Genomic DNA, 22,231 nt, shown 5'->3' on the forward strand with positions numbered 1-22,231 from the left:
TGGAGCCTCAGTGATTCTGAACTGTGAGGTTGAACCTTCGTCTGCAGGATGGAGTTTCTACTGGTATAAAGTTGTTCCTGATCTGTCAGAGAACAACTACAGACATGATTCACTGCCTGGTAACAACTATATGACTGTAAAGAACTCCATCATCATTCGTGGTCAGAAACACACAGCAGGATTTGCATGTAGAGCTGAAAGAGGAAACTCAGAGGATTTGACTGATTACAGTGAACCAAAGTTTGTCTGGTATTCAGGTCAGTGTGATTCAAACTAATGAACTAATCTTCTGTCATTCAGTTTTAGTTAATGTGTGATTATTTCATTTTGACTTAAAAGTGTGAGTTTCATGTTAAACTAAGCAGGGCCGTGCAGAGACCTTTGGAGGGACAGGGGCTCAAAGTTAAGAAAGGGCACATTGAACAAGATCTTAAAACAGCGTACAACAACATAACAACAACCCATATTGATCAATAATTTAATGTGATCCTACTATATCATTGCAATCATGAGGGGAAATCCAAATCACATCTAGTCTATATTTTCTCCAACAGGTAAAAAGTTTCTGTTTCTGCTGCTGACAGTCCTGGAGGTCTGAGTTGATCTGAGACTGTAGCTGTTAAACAGACCAGAGGAGAAAAGGTCAAAGGTTATGAAGTTATGAAATAAGAACATTTGCTGCCATTTTACTAATTAAGTCCTAATAATATCAATTTAACCTCTAGAGCAACTTGGCTGCAGACTGATTTATAGATCCAAAAAAGCTGAAAGGGATTAAATCTATATAATTTTTTGATGTTAGTATCTTTGAATTATCTACAATTATTAAACTGGAATATCAAGGCACAGAAAACTCAGTAGCTGCTGGTAGGGGCCATTCAGGGGCCTCCAGACATTCAGGGCCCCTAGAAATGGTATAATTATAACACAGACCACAGATCTAAACCTGTAGCATCATTTATAAAGAATGACAATGTTATTAAATTTTATTTTATGCATTCAGCTAAAAAGTACATTTAGGATTTAATTAATTAGAAAGTTTATTTTGTAAAAGTTTAAAGAATCATCTTGATAGTTTGTTGTGTTACCATGGCTACAATATGGTGTAATCTTTGTGTTTGAATTGGGTTTGTTCACAAATACATCACAGCAAATAACCAATAATCACTGATTGATTTTAAACTCGGCCATTAAACCTGGTCTCTCTCTCTCACAGATTCACCTTGTTGATATTTAAACATGTTAGTGATGCTGAGGTTCTTAGTAGGAAAGGGGGTTCTGTCTAAGGCCCCATATTATCTTGGACCGGCCCTGAATGTATGAAAAAAAAAATTCTTGCCCATAATTTGATAGTTAGAGGACACAGATCCACCACCCTCCTCCTCACCATGGACCTGGTGTCTGAACAACATGGAGGCTCTGAGGGTCTTTATTAGACTGAAGGCAACCAGACTAGTTTATTTTGCTAAATCACTATATTTAGCTAAATATTATTGCTGAGGGTCACAAGCGGGCCTTCTTACATATAGATTAAAATAAAGAAAAAAATAACTTAAAATTGCCACTAGGGGCATCAAAGATAAAAGGGGTAGTGGCTTACGCCCCCTTTAGCCCTCCCCCCCCCCCTGCATGTGCCTAAGGCTACGTTCACACTGAAGCCGGAGTTCACTCAAATCAGATTTTTTTTTTTTTTTTTTTTTTTTTTGCTCTCATGCAATTTGTATCTTATAATTTTTTTCATGGCAGTCTGAATAACACAGATTGGATTTTTTCCAATGTGATCCAGGCCACTTGGACATGTGGTTCAAAATCTGATCCATATCTGATCTTTTTAAATCTGTAACTCCAGGTTGCCTTCATCGTTAATTTTTGACAAATGTCACTAAAAGTTGATTGTTGGAGGCAGACAGGCAGATACCATACATTTAGCAAATGTATGAACAGAATACATTTAGAACAGAAACAAAACTGAGGTTATTATTTTTGGACCTAAAGAGGAATGATCTAGAGGTATAGATCTAGAGTTATAGATCTAGAATTATACATCTAGAGTTATAGATCTAGAGTCAGTGCACAGCTTCAGTTATCACAACTAAAATCAGCGATCAGCCCGAAACCTGGGAGTAGTGATGGACTCTGACCTGAACATTCAGAGCCACATAAAGACAGTTACAAAGTCGGCCTTCTATCACCTGAAGAACATTTCCAGGATTAAAGAACTAATGTCTCAGCCAGATCTAGAGAAACTCATCCATGCATTTATCTTCAGTCGTATTGATTATTGTAACGGCGTCTTCACAGGTCTGTCCAACAAATCAATCAAACAGCTGCAGCTGATCCAGAATGCTGCTGCTGGCGTTCTCACTAAAACCAGGAAGATAGAGCACATAACACCAGTTTTAAAGTCCCTCCACTGGCTCCCTGTAGCTCAAAGAATAGAGTTTAAAATACTGTTGTTAGTTTATAAATCACTGAATGGTTTAGCACCACAATACATTAAAGATCTGTTGCTGTTGTATCAACCTTCCAGAACCTCTCAGGTCTTCTGGTTCTGGTTCTGCTCTGCATCCCCAGAACCAGAACCAAACGAGGAGAAGCAGCATTCAGCATCTATGCACCACAAATCTGGAACAAACTTCCAGAAAACTCTAAAACAGCTGAAACACTGACTTCCTTTAAATCTCAACTAAAAACCCATTTGTTTAGAGTTTTATTGGAAACGTAATCAATTACAAATTTATTGACGAAATCTGACATGATGTTGTTTTTATTGTTGATTCTATGTTGCATTGTGTTTTTGTGTTTGATTTGATGTAAAAAAAAATCCCTTGGTGCTGAAATGTGCTATACACATAAAATTTTATTTGATTTGATTTTGATTTGTAAATATGAATCACCATGCAAAAAAAAATCCCATTTCACAATAAATTGAAATTGATCATTAATGTCTGGAGTTTGGCAGCAGCCTTAGAGAAAAATCTTGTTCTCATTCACAAACACAATTTGTGCAAAAAGCTGTTATTAATTGAAATATTGGTACTTGGGAAATTTTCAAGGTATAATTGATAAAACTAAAGACTGACTGGACATGGAGAAGAAATAATGAAACAAAGAGATTTATTAGTTCAAATGTTCAGGACTGATCATCCAGTACTGCACTTGTTGAAATCTGTGAAGAGGAAAAATTCTTCAAAAACATAGAAAAGGTTTTATTTCAAGTTGATTTCCTCCTGATTTTTTTTTATCTGTTTCTTGTTCTCCAGATTCTCATCCAGCAGCGTCTCTCACAGTGAGTCCTGACAGAGAGAAACTTTTCACTGATGAGAAAATCCAACTGAACTGCAAAGGAAACTCTGCTGACTGGAGAGTGAAGAGATTTACAGAATCAAACTATGAGCCAGGTTTATCAGACTGCTCCACCTGGAGATCAATGACTGGATCCTCATGTACCTTCATCAGTCCCCAGTACCACACAGCAGTTTACTGGTGTGAGTCTGGATCAGGAGAGTTCAGCAATGCTGTCAACATCATTATATACCGTAAGTTTATTTACATGTTTTTATCTTCTGACTTTAAAGGTTGATGCCATTTTGTCCATCTTAATTAATTACATTAATGTTTACTTTCAATAATATATTTTTATTATTGAAAGGCATAATATACGGAGCTACGGTACGGAGCCCCCTAGGGGACATGGGGAATTTTTTTTCTTTTGCGTTACCTCGCAATACTTTTGCGTTCCCTCGTAAAACTGTACTGATCAGTTGTGCGGCATAATTGAATAATGTAAGACTAAGGGAACGCAAAAGTATTGTGAGGGAACGCAAAAGAAAAAAAATTCCCCATGTCCCCTAGGGGGCTCCGTAATAATAATCAGCTTGATAACATTGCACAACTTTTAATGTTTTTGTTTTTCTTTATATGTTTCAATTTTAAGAAAGCTGATTGGTTCCTTTTACTTGTTTGGTGATGTCACTGTCTTTCAATGCTCACAATGTGACTCTAACATGTTTTTACTATGAAATATAAACCAATAAACTGTTTCTTTGTCCAACAGCACCAAAGTTGGTCCTGACTGTGTCTCCATCATGGTTGAATCCTGGAGCTTCAGTGACTTTGAGCTGTGAGGTTGAACATTGGTCTACAGGATGGAGGTTCTACTGGTATAAAGTTGTTCCTGATCCATCACAGAACAACTACAGATATGATTCACTGCCTGGTAGCATCAATGGGACTGCAAATAACGCCATCATCATTCATGGACAGAAACACACAGCAGGATTTGCATGTAGAGCTGGAAGAGAAAACCCAGAATATTTTACATGGTATAGTGAACCAAAGTTCATCTGGTCTAAAGGTCAGTGTGTTTCTGTTCTACTACTAAACTAAGATCTTGTTATTGACCAACCTGACATCCCATTGATCACATGTTTGAGGTTTTGCTGCACAGAGGTTTGTAAAAATATTTAATAATTTCACTGAAGTCCAATACAGAACCGCAAAGAATTCTGGGAGACGTAGGCAGAGGAAAGGATTTTACTGCTCAACCTCTCATGGTCAACTAAGCTAGGTCAATTAACTCACTGGTTACCTAGCAACAATCTGTTGAGTAACATGCCTCATAAAAAGCATTAAAAATAAAAAAAATGGAGAGCAGTGATAAAGAAAAAAACAATAAAGGTCACCTTGCCAGTCTTTAGAATATTAAAACAAAGAAAAATAAGCAGTACCGTAATTTCCGGACTATAGAGCAACCTGATTATAAGCCGCACCCCCCTACATTTTTAAAGGAAACACATTTTGTACATACATAAGCCGCACCGGTGTATAAGCCGCATGTGCCAACATTGAAACATGAGATATTTACAAAGAAAGACGGAACACAGAAAGTGTTTTTAAAGTTTTAATAATATGCCGTAGCTTTTCTTTCTGAACAGCAGCAATATAGCAAAACAACACTAACAGGGTTGGTTTAAATAACATACGGTTAAAAGTCACGGAGAGCCGTCATCCTCTTCCTCCTGTGTAATGAAACCATGAAGTCTTCTTCCTCAGTGTCTGTTTCCTTCTTTATCGGCCAGCTCGATTGCTTGTAACTTGAAAGCTGCATCATATGCATTTCTTCTTGCATTCTCCATGATGAGGGTCTGTTCAAGCTAATTTTATTCATGCACAAAGCACGATGTTACATTAGTCTTCCTCTACAGATATATTCCAGATGTCTCACGCTTACCTTTTCTGCTCCAGCGCCCCTACTGGCCGTTAGAAATTATTCATAAATAAGCGCATCGTTGTATAAGCCGCAGGGTCGAAAGCGTGAGACAAAAGTCGCGGCTTATAGTCCTGAAATTACGGTAATTATTGATATTGACTGATATGAAACTTTTAAATTGTCTTAAGTTTTCAGCTGTATCATCCATCCAAAAGCAGAGAGGCTCAGACTTCCCTCCCCCAGCAGAGAAACATAAACCCTCCAATGTGTCCTGGGAGGAAAACCTGACCCCTCAGGGTCAGAGGTCACGACGCCTCCTGGACGTCTGATTCTATCTTTGAAAAATATAAAAACTGCAGGAAACATTTGTAAAGGGTGGAAAAAGAAGAGATATTGATGAGATAATCAATGGAAATATTGTAAAAAAAATAATTCAGTTGTTGTATTTTTCATTCATGATCAACTGTCAATGTTTGTTTAAAGGCTTTTATTCAAAGGATTAAATAAACAGCTGGACAGCCAAGACATTTAAAAACCACTGAGGAGAGAAGTGAGGAACAAGTATATCAGACACACAGATATATGTCTTTGAGATTAAGAGGTTTTTCCACCTTTTATAAGAAAAACTATCCAAAAATGTTACAAAGATTTTTTTTAATATGGACAAAGAAAAGATTTTCCTTTTCTGTTGTTTCTGGTTTTTTTCAGATCCCCATCCAGCAGCGTCTCTCTCAGTGAGTCCTGACAGAGAGCAACACTTCACCTCTGAGTCTGTGACTCTGAACTGTGGAGGAAACTCTACTGAGTGGAGAATGAAGGAGTTTACAGAATCTTACATTGAAGACTGCTGCCCCTGGGGATCAATGACTGGATCTTCATGTACCTTCAACAGAACTTGGCCCCTTAAATCAGTTCTCTGGTGTGAATCTGGATCAGGAGAGTTCAGCAATCCAGTCAACATCACTTTTCAATGTATGTTATTATGTTTGGCCTTTTATTAATTGTATCAGCTTCTCATAAAATTAACTTCTCAATGTTTCAAAAACTAAAAATAAATATACAAATAATTTCAAAGTGAATGAGAACCTTTTCAGACAGCCTAATTTAAATTCAATCAGATGATCACAGAAGAAGAAAATCTAAGTTTACAATAATTATAAATAATTCAGAGACTCTCAGAATTATTATAAAAATCAGATAATAAATTAAACTCCAACTTTGAAAACATTAATGGACTTCAATTTCCACAGTTTTTGGGATCATTTATACATTTAATTGATCAAGTTTTTTCAAAATGTAACATTTATTTATCTTTTGATTAAATTTTTATTCTACTGAAAAAAATCTCAATATTTATTTTCTCTTTCAACACAATTTAATCAAGTCTGTACTTTTAAATTCAAGTTAGTTCTCTTCACCAAAAAGTTGCTTCCTAGGTTGTCAGTAACTTTGTGGTTTATTCTTTTTGTTAAATTCATTAAACATTGTGGGGAAAAAACATAAAATGTCAAACAAAATGTATGTTCAGTTTATTCTCCGTAACTTCCTCTAAGGTTTTCAGAAGCTGATTTCTGACTGAAGCTTAATTTTCTCTGACTGGTTTACAGATGAAGATCTTCTCCTGGTGAGCCCCGTCCATCCTGTGACTGAAGGAGCTTCTGTTACTCTGAGCTGCATAACGAGAGGAGAAAACCAACTTTCCAATGTGATTTTCTATCACAATGACAAACTGATCCAACATGACAGCAGAGGAGAGCTGAATATCTCTGCAGTGTCTCAGTCAGATGAAGGTTTCTACAAGTGTGAACATTCAGGAAACGTTTCACCTCAGAGCTGGATGGCTGTTGAAGGTGAGCTGAGTAACTTAATGAGAAATAATAATCTGAATGAATGTAATGTTAACATTGTGTAGAATTCTTATCTGATCATTTTCCGCTGCTAAACCTGCATTGACAGCCGGAAGCTCTTCATTTCCTGTGATGTTGGTTGTTGGACCCGTGATTGGAGTCGTTCTCCTAATTCTCCTGTTGCTGCTGTGTCGGTTCAGACAGACCAAAGGTGAGGCCCTGAAGTAATGAATTTGTGTGTTTCACTCTTATTGTTCATGGAGTTTATGACTCCATGAGCTTAGTAATGAAGTCTTAAACTGATACACTAAAAATAACAATTATTAATGTTATAATATTTAGAGAATTTGTAATTAATTCATTGAATTTAATGCATGTTTTACATCAAATAACAACAGTAATAAGTTTTTGAATTCAAGTGTATTTTCATTGACAACAAAATCAATACATAAAATAAGTGAACCCAGCAGTCAAATCAAGTGTGGACATTTATTTTAGCTCTAAACTTGAAGCAGATCTAAAGTTACATACTGTAAAAACTAAAAAATATTTGTAAAAACTGCTTTATGTTAAGTTGCTTTTTTGGCTGTATTTAGACTAGTGTATTTCACAAAACTGCAATCAAAACAATTATCACATCACAAGTTGTTATCAACAACTTTTTATTTTTGCATTATTAGTGGAATACAGTCAATCTTTGTGCACATTTGTAATGTAAATGCAGCAGCATGTTTTACACTGGTGTGATACCATTTGCTTGATTTGAGGTTGAACCAAAGTTTCAAATGATCTTCAGGGTCATTACTGCCACCTACAGGTCGGAGAGAAATGTGTGTGAGAGAGAGTTACAGGTAGAATTGAGAAAAGTGTTTCAGGAACATTTTTAGGATCCAGTGTAGTTTTCTGTTAAGGTCCCACTTCAACCCTCCACATTCCTGACTGTTTCATTTTGTCCAGCAATTTATGTCAATTGTCCCAGTTTATACTCTTATGCAGTTCAGACATTTAAACCCATCCATCAGTGCAGAGGTTTTTTTATATTTATTTAGGAAGGACATGACATAAAATAAAAAAATGTCTCTTTTGTGAAAAAGGTTCTGGAAGAGTGGAGACTGTCTACCAGGATGATCAGCAGCAGCCAGTTTATTCCTCTCTGCTGCAGGGTCAGTGTCCCACTTTGCTCTCAGTGCTTCTACACATATTTAACATACATTATATTCATGTATTTTTATCCATAACGTCTGATTTTCAAAAAAGAAAAAAAAAATCTCTTGTCTTTGACTTTTATTCTGTTTGATGATTATACCAGAAAATATGCATTTTATAAGATCAAATAATATGATGCATGAATGTTATCTTTAAATTCCATCCAGTCTAGCCTTATGTAGCTTAACATAGTCACATATCAACACAATAAAGATGATTTTCAACCTATTTAACATAAATTATATAACTATACCTGGTGCTGTTGTCTGTTCAGTCCTCTGAACAAATGGTAAATATATGTAAGTATTACTTTGGTTTAAAAAAAACCAATAACCATATTTTCAGTTTTAGCTGTTTTGACTACAATCAACATGTTGAGCCACAGTGCAGCTTGGTTTTTACAGCAGCAATAAAGTTTCCCCTCAGTTAATCAGGTTCATGATATAAATAGTTATAACTTCCATCCATTTTCTTACACCCATTTGCCATTGGGGTCAGGAAGCGTGCTGGTGCCAATCTCCAGCTGTCAATGGGCGACAGGCTTGGTCACTCTGGACAGGTCGCCAGTCCATCACAGGACTGGACATAACTTAGAACATCCATCTATTTAAAACAATGATTTGGATAAAAGGAATTTAAGTCAAGAGTGTTAAAGATATTTAAAAATGTGAATAGTGGTTCTAATGTTAACTTTCCATCAGCATCACTGATAAGATGAGACTTTTTTTACTTTTCTGTGTTCATCACTGACTTGTAGGAGACCTTTGTGTCTACGAAACAATCAGACAGCCTGGAAACTATGTGAACGGTACAGTATAAAGATTAATTATCATATAAATGCTGTTAAGATTTGCAATTATACAGCGACTTCAAACAATAAACTGAAGGACTAAATTACAGTTTCAGGTCAAGAACAATCGGAGTATGCTAACGCCAGCGCCAGGTCAGATTCAGACCGAAGATTTTGTCAAGAGGAATGAATCGACAAAATCTGGAAGTGATCAGTGTGGACAAATTCTCCCACTCAGAAATCATGGAGGGTCAGAAATTTTCATCGTAGGTGCATGTCCACTGTGAGAGACATAATCTAAAAAAAAAAGTTTGGAAATCACAATGTGTGATTTATATATATATATATATATATATATATATATATATATATATATATATATATATATATATATATATATATATATATATAACTATAGAATTTATGTGTGTGTTACTAATGCAAATAAATATTGGAACACCTGGCAATCAGCAAACATTCTTCCAACATAACAATGAGCCACATTGTGTTAAATTTCTGTTTTGGGGATTTGATGTTTCTTCAGAAACTGAAGAAACATCTAATTTCTCTTTAAAATGTTCTCTTTAAAATGTTCTCTTTGGTTTTTCACTCTGTGTTTTTAACCTGATTATCTGTGTTAGTGTGTTATAGAGCGGTGGCTGTTTAACTTATACATGCTTTATCAAAACATCAAATAACTTTTTATCATCTCTGAAGCTAGAATTTCGAGAAATGTCTGTCATTGTTGTGTGGAACTGGAAAATGAGCCTCTAAACCTTCTAGAATCTAGAGTGTAAAAGCACAAGAATCAAATAAAGATACGTTGAATAAATACAGCCTTTGTATTTGTAGCATCTTTCTAATTACACAGTTTGCATGTTGACATTGTCTGTGATACAATTGTCTTCAAATAGTTTTTGCTGTTTACTGTGGGCAGGAAGAGTCTCCTGTAGCTGTCTGTGTCACAGCGGCTCTGTTGAAGCTGCTGACTGACCCTGACTTCTGTGCACTCTTCCCATGGAGGAAGCTTCTGCACAAAGTGACATGTATAATAAAGAGCAGGCGGAGAAAAAAACCCGACATATTTCACAAGTCAACTTCATTATTTTGACAGTTTTAGAAATTCATTAAGACTAGATAAAGTCCTAAAAGGGTTTCAGTAGAAATATGTTTCCTAGAAAGGAGATGTTTCAGTGTTTCGTTACCTGAGCCACACACAGCTAACCCTTCTGCCTTGGTGTTCTCGACCCTCTTCATGTTTTTTATCAAATTAATTTTACTATTTAAATTTAAAAGGATTGGGTGCAATACTGTTCTTTTAAGATGCAAGAAAAAAATGAGACAATTCCAGCACTTCCTTGACTTCATTAAATACATTTGAGCTTTCCATACACAAACCTCCATCCTTGAAGTTTCTACTAAAACAATAAATGGGTGCAATCTTTCTAGCAACAATAACTGTGCTGTAAGGTCTTTTTTGTTGGGAAAACACTGACAGCATGCATTTTTCTTTCAGGAAGTAAAGTTTAACAAGATAAGAATAGATTCAAAGTATGTTTCCATGGTGAAACTTGTGCTGTTGTAATTTATTTAATTATATAAGCTGTCCTGTCTCACGACAACTCATAAGATTATTGAAATGTTGCAAACGCTTTGCCACTGTGTGGCAGGGCTAAAACAAACCGTATCCAAGGTTTTTTGGGATCAAGTTCATTCTTATGAGAGTTTATACAGTTTGTGCTTTATACCGACATACGAAAATAAACATCTCTCTGCGCTATAGATAATTTTGTCTTTTCATTTTAGACGGGGAACTGAAATAGGACAGTGGAAAAAAGGTATGAATTTCATCAGAGTTCTCAAAGATCCGCTATGAGTCAGGTTCTATTGTTTCTCAGGGAAAGTACACAGAAAACAACAAGACTCACTTTTATTGGAAGCAGGTTAGACTCTTGCCACAAAACATGACGACTACATATGTTAATAGAACTGTTCTCTTTCCAGTTGAAAAATATGTGTATATCACTGCAATTATGGAAAACTCCTTAATTTAAACATGTCAAATAAGTTGTAACCCCCATAAACTGCTGATTTGTCTGTATGTTTAATGTATTTGTTTTGTTAGTTCTTAGAATGTCCTGTAGAGGGCACTAGACCCACATTTCTCCTGTGTCAGTACGAGAAGAAGAGTAAGAAGCGCGGAGAAGAGAAAATAAATGGCAGACCAAGCAGAAGTAGAGAAGTTACTACTCATAAGTGCTGCTGTGATATGAAAGAAATCTGTTTATCTTGAACTGGATAATGTACAGTCTGTTCTCAGATTTTCCCGGTGAGTCTGTTTTGTTTTCAGCTGCTTACTTACGCAGAATGGCTACCTAGCCGGAGCTAACGTTGCTCAGTTTTTTTGAACTGGAAAAAAAAAATTACTGGAGTATAAGGTGTCGCTTTGTAACTAGCATAGCTCTGTGAAATGAGACTGTTAATGATGAAGTGAGGTTTAATTAGTAAGTTTTTTATTACTGAGCGGTTTTTTTGAAAGATCTCTCTGATTTCCGTATACCTTCATGATCGGTTAACGCTCTGCATGCAGGGTTTTTTTTTGGACGGTTGATATCTGAACGAGCCAGTGGAGTTCCAGAAGCATAACGGTCTCGCCGCCATCTTTGTGACTCGGACTGAAGCCTGAGACGACGCAGAGGGACTGATGCTACTGGAGCTGGATATTTTGCTTGGACAACAGATAAGATAATTGAACAAAAAAAAGGGGGCCCCCAAAACTATATATATTTTTTTATTCCACAAACTATTTGTTCATAAACATTTTCAAACTTGACAATTTATGTGCACATTGACTGAACTGTTATATTGAAGGACTAACTGAAATATGTGATTTCTTTGTTGAAATTAGCTTTAAAGCTACAGTTTACAAAATCTACCCTAATTTTTCTGAATATTAATTAGATTTTTTTGATAAGGGTGGACAATTTAAGTTTTATACCTTAATAAAACCTTATTTTTTTTGTGGGGAAAATAAGATAAACCTAAGTTTATTTATTGCTAATTAAATTAAGTAGTGGTTACAGAGTGATGACATGTCTTTATTGACCAAGAAAAAATACTTTATTTAATTCAAAACACAATTAAAATGGGAATATTAAATTACAGAGTTTACTAAAGAGTACATCACCAGGAAAAGGTTGATTTATAGTTTAGCTACATGTTTACTCTTCAATAGAATTTCATTATCTCACAACTGAAAATATGGAGACTTTGAACACAAAAGGTAATATCTCTATGTGTGGTTGCTAAAAGACTGTATTGACTCTTTTTAAAGTAACCGCAGTGTTTGGTTACTTTAAAAAGTAATAACCACAGTAAAGCTTCATGTAAGACAGTTTCACAAATGATCTTTTTCTTATTGCACAAAATATTTTTTTTTTTTTTACAAATTCTGAACAAGCAGCTTGTGTTTGTGGTGGCAAAGAAAGGAAATTATTGGCCAGAACAGGAAATGTTAGAAACATAGTTTCCTCAAAAGAAGGAGCCACAAGTGCGGATGTTGTTTGGTTCTTTTTTCCCACTCAATCCGCTACTTTCAGCCTTTCTCTTGTGACAAACATCCGAATTTCTGGGGCGCACAGAGAAGAAACATTTTATTTCTGGATTTAAACATGGACCACACGTTGCTCTGTGTGCTGGGCGAGTTGTGTAAGTACATTCCATTTTCTGTTTGAATCGTGTTGGTAAAATCATCTTTAAATGTTTGGACGTTAATCGCCGTGGTCAACAGAGAAGCGAAACGTTGGTTGGTTGGTTGCCTGGTTGGCTGCAGACTGTTTCAACAGATGCAATTTGTATTTAATACCTTCACAGTTTGGGCCTGATTATAAATTCCTTCATAATAAGTGTCTGAACAGAATTTTAGACTTTCAGCATATTTAACGTATAGAAAGCCAAGTCAGTACTTTTAGAATAATCAATGTTTCTGAAGACTGAAAGGATTTTTGTAGGTTTTATACCATTTGCGTTTGCCAAAAAATAAAACCAAAAAAACCATTTGAAATGACCAAAACTCTTTGCTCAGTCTTCAATCAGATACAAGATGCTTATCATTTGAATGAATTTACTTTTTTAATGAGTCTGATTTCTCTGCCATCTTGGCTGCAGGTTGACGTGAGGAAATGAGAACAAACTGTCAACGACATTTTTGACGTCTTCATCAGAGGAGCTGTAATCTGAATGTTCATCTATAACTTGTAGCTCTGAGACTTGGTCTCCCAAAATAGCTTCTGCACAACAAACCTTATTGTGCAACATAAATTATAAAGGCACCTTATTAGATACCTTTATAATTCATGGAGGACAGGGAGTATCGCAGAACTTCGTGAGCGTCCCCTATTTCTGTAAATAAACATTATGAAGCTCTTAAGACACAACGGTCATATATTGGTCAACCAGGGTGTTAAGAAAAGCCAACCATGCAATGTCGTAAACTAACATGGTTGGTGTGTGTGTGTGTGTGTGTGTGTGTGTGCGTGCGTGCGTTTAACTCACAATAACTGATTACTCTAGTGCACTTTTATTCTTCCACTGATTCCAGATGAATCACTGAACATTCAAAGACCAGCAGGTTTTCGTCTCTGGCAGAAACATAATGAGATTCCTTAAACGCTCCGTTTCACCCACACTGCTGGATCTGAAATACATTTAACAACATAAAGTTAAGTGTATCTTAACCTTATGACATACCCTTCACAAGGTTGAAATACCTTACGAAAGGTGTTTCATAAGGTTTTATGAAATACTTCTGCAAATGCAATACCTTCTGCAGAATATTTTGCCGATGAATGCAATTCATTTTATGACATGCTTCTTAACAGTGACTTTGTTGGTTTCACATCTAACAAAATTTCAATCTGTGTTTTAGTTCTCAGTTTTCTCCTCTGCTGTGGAAAGCCTCCAGGTAAAATATTGTTGTTTTTTCTTTACTCGGCTGGTGCTTTGGCCCGTTCCTCCTGACTCACCTGGTGTAACTGAGTCAGGGTTTGCAGGTGGTTCTGTCCTTCCTCCTTTTCATCTGAACAACACTTGTCTATGTGGAACCGAGATCAGATTTCTGTGATTTCTTCAAAAACATTGAGTTCAAGGGAAGTGTGAGCTACAAATCACTTTATAAATGACCATCCGGGTCATTGTCAATTGGGAAAAAGTGATAAATTAAAATATTTAAATGACATTTATGCTGAATACTCTTTCATCGTAATGGAGTCTTGTTTCTGAAGGCCACCAGTCTCTCCTGCAGTAAAACAGACAGAATGTGACGCTGCTTCCTCTGTGCTTGACAGTTAGTTTGGTATAATATATATTTAGCCAATTTTATCCAGTATCCTTATAAGGTCTTTTCTCATTTATTCCAGTTTAATTTCTGGTGAAAATTTCCAAAATAAAACAGGAGTGAAGAGAGTGGAGGCTGTTTGTGTCCTGGAAAAATATCACTAAAAGTTACAGACATTACAAAGAGTTTAGCGCCCTCTTCAGGTGCTGATGATTGTAAGCATTTCTGTGGGTTTCATCATAGCTTGCCATTTTGTACAGTCAGGAGATCTGGAGATAAGAATCTGCAGTCAACGGCTCCAAAGCCAGTCCTGACTGTGTCTCCATCATGGCCGAGTCCTGGAACCTCAGTGACTCTGAACTGTGAGATTAAACCTTCATCTGCAGGATGGAGGTTCTACTGGTACAAAGTTGTTCCTGATTTATCAAAGAAAAACTACAGATACGAGGTGCTGCCTGATGCCATCAATGGGCCTGCAAATAACTCCATCATCATTCGTGGTCAGAAACACACAGCAGGATTTGCATGTAGAGCTGAAAGTGGAATCCCTGAGAATTTGACTGATTACAGTGAACCAAAGTTCGTCTGGTCTGCAGGTCAGTGAGATTTAAATTGAATAATCTGTAGGTTTGACTGTCGTTTAAACAAATTCTCATTTTGACTGAAAATGAAGTTGGATTTATGCTTAAAGTAATGAAAAGCAAAAAGAATGTTGTGATTGGGAAAAATAATTTTAATGAATAAAATCTAAATAGTGACCGGACAAGGTGCAGAAATTGAGACGATAGCAGATTTACTTGCTTAAAGATATATTTATCCATCTAATGAATATGCTTTATTTATTACACTCATGATTAAACAAACGGTACATTTCATTTGTTGAAATCTACAAGGTTGCCTCAAAAAGGAAAAAAAATATGTAAAGCACAAAAACACAAATTTTATAGTCAGTTGTCTTTTTCTTGATCTCATTTGGTCTCTTTTTTTTATTTTTTTCCCTCGTATTTCAGATTCTCATCCAGCAGCGTCTCTCACAGTGAGTCCTGAGAGAGAGCAACTTTTTACTATTGATGAAATTAAAGTGAATTGTAAAGGACGCTCTGCTGACTGGAGAGTGAAGAGACTTACAGACCAGTACTACCAGTCAGATCTGTCGGACTGCTCCAACTGGGGAACAATGACCGGATCCACGTGTACCTTCATCAGTCCCCAGTATCACAGAGCAGTTTACTGGTGTGAGTCTGGATCTGGAGAGTTCAGCAACGCAGTCAACATCACTGTAAATAGTAGGTTAATTTAAACGTCTTCCTTAACCAGGACTTCAAACTATGCTATTTTATTAATGTTCATAATGTTTTGTAGCTTTTGCTTTGAGTTCTGCTTCATGTTGAGAAATTACATAAAGGGTTCGATAACATTTAATGGACTTTAATGTTTGCAATTTCAAATAATAATTTTCTTTTTAAGAATCTGAGTCTTTTCTTTTCCGAGCTTATTTTAGTTGCTATTCTTTTCGTACAATTTGAAGACATTACAGCTGTATAAGTGATTGCAAAGTCACATGTTTACATTATACATGTTATCTAATTTCTAAGAAAATAAGTATTTGAACATCTTCATCTGAGGTACATGTCCACTGTGAGAGACATGATCTAAAAAACAAAACAAAACTGACATTATAAGGACATTTTACTCAATTGAATTTTGCGTTACTGCTGCAAATGGACACATGTGAAAATCAATGTTAATATTTGGTCCAGTATTCTTTGTTTGCATTTACAGAGGTCGACCGTTTCCTGTGGTTTTTCACCAGGTTTGCACAGCAGCAGGGATTTTGGTCCATTCCTCCACACAGATCATCTCTAGATCAGCCAGGTTTCTGGTCTCTCGCCGAGAAACACGGAGTTTGAGCTCCTCCAAAGGTTTTCTATCGGGTTTAAGTCTGGAGACTGGCTAGGTCTCTCCAGAACCTTCATATGCTTCTTACGAAGCCACTACTTGGTTATCCTGGCTGTGTGCTGCGGGGTCAAGACCCTTCTTCAACGCTCTAACTGAGGTTGAGGAATCAGTCCAGAACTACACAGGAGAAGCTGGTCAATGACCTGAAGAGAGCTGGCACCACTGTTTCCGAGGTTACTGTGGGTAATACACTAATGCGTCATGGAGGATGACCGGGGCCACGTATTGCGAGATTTTGGGGAACAACCTCCTTCCCTTTTTTAGGATCATTGATACACCTCCAGGTGAGGCCTTGCATGGAGCCCCAGTCCGAGGGAGACCGACAGTCATGCTGAGCTTCTTCCATTTTCTAATAATTGCTAAAACAGTTGATTTTTTTTTTCATCAAACTGCTTGGAAATTGCCCTGTAGACCTTTCCAGCCTTGTGGAGGTCTGCAATTTTGTCTCTGGTGTCTTTGGACAGCTCTTTGGTCTTGTTAGTAGTTGGAGTCTTACTGACTGTGTGGGGAGGACAAGAGTCTTTATGCAGCCAACGACCTCAAGCAGATGCTTTGAATTTAGAATATTGAGTGGAGGTGGACATTTTAGAGACCTCCTTTGAGGGCCAGAATTTTTGCTGATTGGCAGGTGTTCAAATACTTATTTTCCTCACCTTATATGCAAGAGGGAAAAAAAACCCAAACATGTCATTATATCTTTTTCCAACAGCATTAGAGTCCATCCTGACTGTGTCTCCATCATGGCCGAGTCCTGGAGCCTCAGTGACTCTGAGCTGTGAGGTTAAACCTTCATCTACAGGATGGAGGTTCTACTGGTACAAAGTTGTTCCTGATTTATCACAGAACAACTACAGATATGAGCTGCTGCCTGGTAGCATCAATGGGACTGTAGAGAACTCCTTCATCATTACTGGACAGAAACACACAGCAGGATTTGCATGTAGAGCTGGAAGAGGAAACCCAGAGATCTTCAGTGATTACAGTGAACCAAATTTTATCTGGTCTGCAGGTCAGTACTGTTTATGCTCTACTAGTTAACAAGTGATGCTATTTATCCAATGTCCAACTGATCCTTCATTTGAGGAGAGAACAGTGTGATAGTCATTAGAGATTCCATAAAAATAATTCAGTTCCTATATATTTGTTTTCACTTTAATGACAATCTATCAATGTTTGTTTAAGATAAACAGTTACGCAGCTGAGACTGACAGTTGAAAAATACTGGTGAAGTTAAAAACAAAAAAAAATAAAATAAAAATACCAGTCTATGTCAGGAACACCAAAAAAGACATATTGGTCTGTTTTGTTAGACCGGTATGTCTAACAAAATATGTTTTATCACAGCTATGATGTTATAGTTTCACACGAGGTGATAATCTGAACAAATAAGGGCAACATTTGAATTAAGATCTGGCTATTTACACTGATTCTTTTCTCCATGTTGTTTTTCAGATTCCCATCCAGCAGCGTCTCTCTCAGTGAGTCCTGACAGAGAGCAACACTTCACCACTGAGTCTCTGACTCTGAACTGTGGAGGAAACTCTACTGAGTGGAGAGTGAAGGAGTTTAGAGGATTAAGTTTATCATCATTCCCTGGAGTTTGCTCCAGGCCATCAAGGCCTGGATTCTCATGTACCTTCAGCAAACAACAGTCCGATAAATCAGTGTACTGGTGTGAGTCTGGATCAGGAGAGTTCAGCAACGCAGTCAACATCACTTTTGCGTGTATGTTACTACGTGTCATTTTTCATTAATTGTAACAAATTTATCATTTCATTTAAAAAAAACAAACATTTTCTTCCTCTTTTGTTTTAAATTGAAATTAAATTGGGTTTTTTGAAAAGCTGCTGCCTCATTTATGTTGAACCTATCTGGAAGTAGATTTAAATATCACAACACAAATTAAGGCCAAACTTTGAAATCACCATGGATTTTAATTCCAACCAGTTTTGTAATTATAACCTCAACTTTCACAATTAAATCAGTGAAGTTCATGGAGTGGCCCTTTGACTGGGCCACTCCATGAACACAGTCTAATAACAAATTGTACCATGTGGTTTATTGAACACTGTCAGAACATTGTGCTTATTTGTTCAAATGTCCAAAAATTGCTTTCAGTTTGTTCTCTAACTTTCTCTAAATGTCTCCAGCGGCTGATTTCTGACAGAAACTTAATTTTCTCTGGTTTACAGACAGAGGTCTTCTCCTGGTGAGCCCCGTCCATCCTGTGACTGAAGGAGCTTCTGTCACTCTGAGCTGCAGAATGAGAGGAGAAAACAAACTTTCTAATGTGTTTTTCTATCATAATGACAAACTGATCCAAAATGACAGCAGAGGAGAGCTGAAGATCTCTGCAGTGTCTCAGTCAGATGAAGGTTTCTACAAGTGTAAATACTCAGGAAGGGTTTCACCTCAGAGCTGGATGGCTGTTAAAGGTGAGCAGAGATACGATATTTTAGTAATTTAATGAGAAGTAATTTGTATGAAAGTGATCTTGTTTTTGTTTGGACTTATTTTCTGATCATTTTCAGCTGCTAAACCTGCATTGACAGCCGGAAGCTCTTCATTTCCTGTGATGTTGGTTGTTGGACCAGTGATTGGAGTCGTTCTCCTAATTCTCTTGTTGCTGCTGTGTCGGTTCAGACAGACCAAAGGTGAGGCCCTGAAGTAATGAATTTGTGTGTTTCACTCTTTCATTCTTCAAACGCAGGACTGAGTCATAAACTGCAACAGCAAAAACCAAGAGAAGTGATTAAAAATAGTTATTGAATTTAATGCACCTTTTGTATCAGATGTCAATATTTAGTTATAATAATGTCTTTCAACTGAAGTATATTTACTTTGACAGCTGAATCAATGAATGAACAAATAAGTGTAGTAAAGCGATCAAATCAGCTATATTCACTTATTTTAGCTCTAAACCTGATGCAGCTGAGTAGTAGCTAAAGCTAGCTTTAGAGTCCAAAGGTTTCATTAACCTTAAACCAAACTGGAATTATGAGAAATAAATACATTTAATGTAAAAACGTTCAATTAGAATTATCATAATTCACAACAAAACAATTGATCAACAAATGTTATTGTTTTTCCATTATCTTTTTTAATGGAATACTGTCAATTTTTGTGCACATATGCAATGAAAATGCAGCAGCATGTTTTATACTGATGTGTACTGATTTGCGTGAATTGAGGCCTTAAGCTTCAAAGTGACAAATGACCTTTGGGGTCATTACTGCCACCTTCAGGTCAGAGAAGAATTGAAGAGAGGGTTTGGGAAAGGTCAGCAATAATGTTTAGGATCCAGTCTAGTTTTCTGTTTAGTCTCTTCCTCTCCAGCCCTCCACATTCCTGACTGTTTCATTTTCTCCACCATTTTGTGTCCATTGATCCAGTTTATTCTCTTGTACTATTCAGACATTTCCTCACTGTTTGTATTTACCCACGCAACATTTAAACCCATCCATCAATGCTAAAGCTTCACGTTTAACAGAATTGTTGTATTTATTTAGGAAGGACATGACATAAAATTAAAAAAATATCTCTTTTGTGAAAAAGGTTCTGGAAGAGTGGAGACTGTCTACCAGGATGATCAGCAGCAGCCAGTTTACTCCTCTCTGCTGCAGGGTCAGTGTCCCACTTTGCTCTCAATGCTTTCATACATATTTAACATACATTATATTCATGTATTTTTATCCATAACGTCTGATTCTCAAAAAACATGCTTTGACTTTTCTTTTGTTTTATGATATAATAAATAAATCCTGTATTTAACTTTCCTGTGTTTATCATTGACTTGTAGGAGACCTTTGCGTCTACGAAACAATCAGACAGCCTGGAAACTGCGTAAATGGTACAGTGGAAAGATTAATTATCATATAAATGCTGTTAAGATTTGCAGTTATACAATAAATAAACTGAAGGACTAAATTATAGTTTCAGGTCAAGAACAATCGGATTATGCTAACGTGGGCGGCAGGTCAAATTCGGCCTGAAGATTTTTGTCAAGAGGAATGAATCGACAAAATCTGGACGTGATCAGTGTGAACAGTTTCTATAAATCAGACGTGTTTTTTTTATATATAATTGTGTTGAAGTTAAATTCAGAGAAATCTGGAGCTTTGATGCGTCTTGAAAAACTGTCCATGCATGCATTTTCTCCTTAAAATGTTTTCTGCAGAGAGGATTGGGTTTAGATGAAATGTAATTTTTGTTTTACATATTTTTTAGATTACCACAAGAAAGATGATGTATAAAAATGCTTTATCAAAACATCCCGCATAACTTTTTAAAAAAATAATTTTTGAAGTTAGAATTTTGAGGAATGGCTACTATTCTTGTTAAATAAACATTTTGTTCTTGTTGATAATTCATGAATTGTTTGAAAAATGAGCCTCTAGACCTTCTAGAATGTCAAACTAGATCTACAAGCAGTTACCATGGTTCCCCCCCTCAACCCACCAGGTTCCAAAATTATGGGCAATTGAAATTTGCAGCTACATACGTCCATAGCGTTGCCTAATTAGCTTTTAATTATGTCGTGATCGGGAAAAGAAATCAAAAATCCTCCACTTTAACTTTTTTGTTTCTTCTTAGCTTATATTATGCCAAGTTTTATTGGGCTCAGTGTTGATCTCATTTATTATTGCCGTCTTAATGGGAAAAAAAAAATAAAAATCACCAAAACGTTTTTACACATTGCTCTGTTGGAACTTTGCCCATATCAGTTTTGTTAATTTTCTCATTATAAGGACAAGTGTGTATTTTCTACCATAGCGCCACCTACAGGTGAAAATGTCTGAATACATCCGAGTAGCGGTGTGTTGTAATAAGTTGCGGCGGGCTGCAGTTTGAGTTCCAGGGGAGAAGAACGGATAATAAGAATAATGGAAAAACAGAGTAAAAACCAGAAAAAACAATCTTTGAACATCTCATCATGTTTCTATAAATACATTTTTCAGATTCTGTCTTCCTCACATCTGTAAAACACAAAAAAATATTTTTACAATGCATTTAATTTTCATGTGTATTTTGGGTTTTTTTTTTATGCATTGTGTTTGTTCGGTCGACCCGGTCAGGGAACAGAGTTTTTGGATCCGACCCAAATCACACAGGCAGCCAAACTGAAACTAATGAGTACAGCTCTCCTGTACATGGTCAGTATTAAATATATCTGTATTATTGGTTGATAACACTTTTACAACATTATGAAATTATTAGTTTCAGCAACAATTTTAACTTTTGTTTAGCTTTCAGTGACTGAATTATGAAAGAAATACTAAGCTTGATTTTATTTGTATTTAATTTTCAACTTTTAAATTCTAATAAATAAAAGAAACTGGAATAAATTGAATTGCTATAATTGTGATAAGAGATCATTTGCATCTTCTTTTTTAACTTCAGGTACATCTAACTTGTATGACTCAGTGAGACCCTCTGAAGATCCTGCAAATGGTGAAGTTTACCTGCTGAAACACTGAAACATCCAACACAAGGTTGAAAACAGGCCAATTCCAAATGACTGAATTTGGTCTTGATGTGTTTCAGGTCCAAACGACGACCAACACGTCGCCTACTCTCTCCTTGAATTTAAAAACTCTGGACACAAGAGTGAGTTCCTCCAACATCGAGGGGCTAAAAAATGTCTTCTGAAAGGACTGATTGTTTCTTGAAAAGCATAAATTAATTTTTTATCTTCAGTATTTATAAACATAATGTACATAAATTATTATTCAGGAGGCCATCGTGAACCAGAGGAGACCGCCGTTTATTCTGACTTGAGAGCGGGAGCTGCAGGTACAATCAGCAGAAACAGTAACTATTGGACACCATCGGTTATAATTGATCAGAAATAAATATATATAAAGCCTTGATGAATTTGTTTG

At 36.3% G+C, this 22,231-nt stretch overlaps 2 protein-coding genes across 5 annotated transcripts; both read left to right on the forward strand.

The window, feature by feature from the left end:
• Nucleotides 1-5: 5 nt before the first annotated feature.
• Nucleotides 6-9,298, forward strand: LOC122819865. The gene is made up of 9 exons (XM_044096890.1): nucleotides 6-257; nucleotides 3,264-3,539; nucleotides 4,058-4,357; nucleotides 5,921-6,184; nucleotides 6,820-7,062; nucleotides 7,169-7,270; nucleotides 8,154-8,222; nucleotides 9,023-9,073; nucleotides 9,166-9,298. Exons 1-9 carry the CDS (start codon nucleotides 131-133, stop codon nucleotides 9,243-9,245), a joined length of 1,512 nt encoding a protein of 503 aa, XP_043952825.1. The 5' UTR covers nucleotides 6-130; the 3' UTR covers nucleotides 9,246-9,298.
• A 1,945-nt stretch (nucleotides 9,299-11,243) lies between these two features.
• On the forward strand, nucleotides 11,244-22,162 carry LOC122819859 (Fc receptor-like protein 5). Of its 4 annotated transcripts, XM_044096879.1 has the most exons (15): nucleotides 11,244-11,384; nucleotides 11,646-12,763; nucleotides 13,983-14,018; nucleotides 14,651-14,986; nucleotides 15,401-15,676; nucleotides 17,059-17,358; nucleotides 17,802-18,074; nucleotides 18,542-18,784; nucleotides 18,881-19,003; nucleotides 19,905-19,973; nucleotides 20,149-20,199; nucleotides 20,283-21,502; nucleotides 21,750-21,800; nucleotides 21,894-21,956; nucleotides 22,083-22,162. In XM_044096879.1, the coding sequence occupies exons 2-12, from the start codon at nucleotides 12,727-12,729 to the stop codon at nucleotides 20,339-20,341; spliced, it is 1,803 nt and encodes a 600-aa protein (XP_043952814.1). In that variant the 5' UTR covers nucleotides 11,244-11,384; nucleotides 11,646-12,726; the 3' UTR covers nucleotides 20,342-21,502; nucleotides 21,750-21,800; nucleotides 21,894-21,956; nucleotides 22,083-22,162. The 4 variants fall into 4 exon arrangements, with proteins under 4 accessions (XP_043952814.1, XP_043952811.1, XP_043952813.1 ...); XM_044096876.1 differs by having other exon boundaries at nucleotides 11,646-14,018; XM_044096878.1 differs by having other exon boundaries at nucleotides 11,646-14,018; nucleotides 18,902-19,003.
• Nucleotides 22,163-22,231: the final 69 nt, after the last annotated feature.

This window comes from Gambusia affinis, linkage group LG18 (genome assembly GCF_019740435.1).
Source record: "Gambusia affinis linkage group LG18, SWU_Gaff_1.0, whole genome shotgun sequence".
NCBI lineage: Eukaryota > Metazoa > Chordata > Actinopteri > Cyprinodontiformes > Poeciliidae > Gambusia > Gambusia affinis.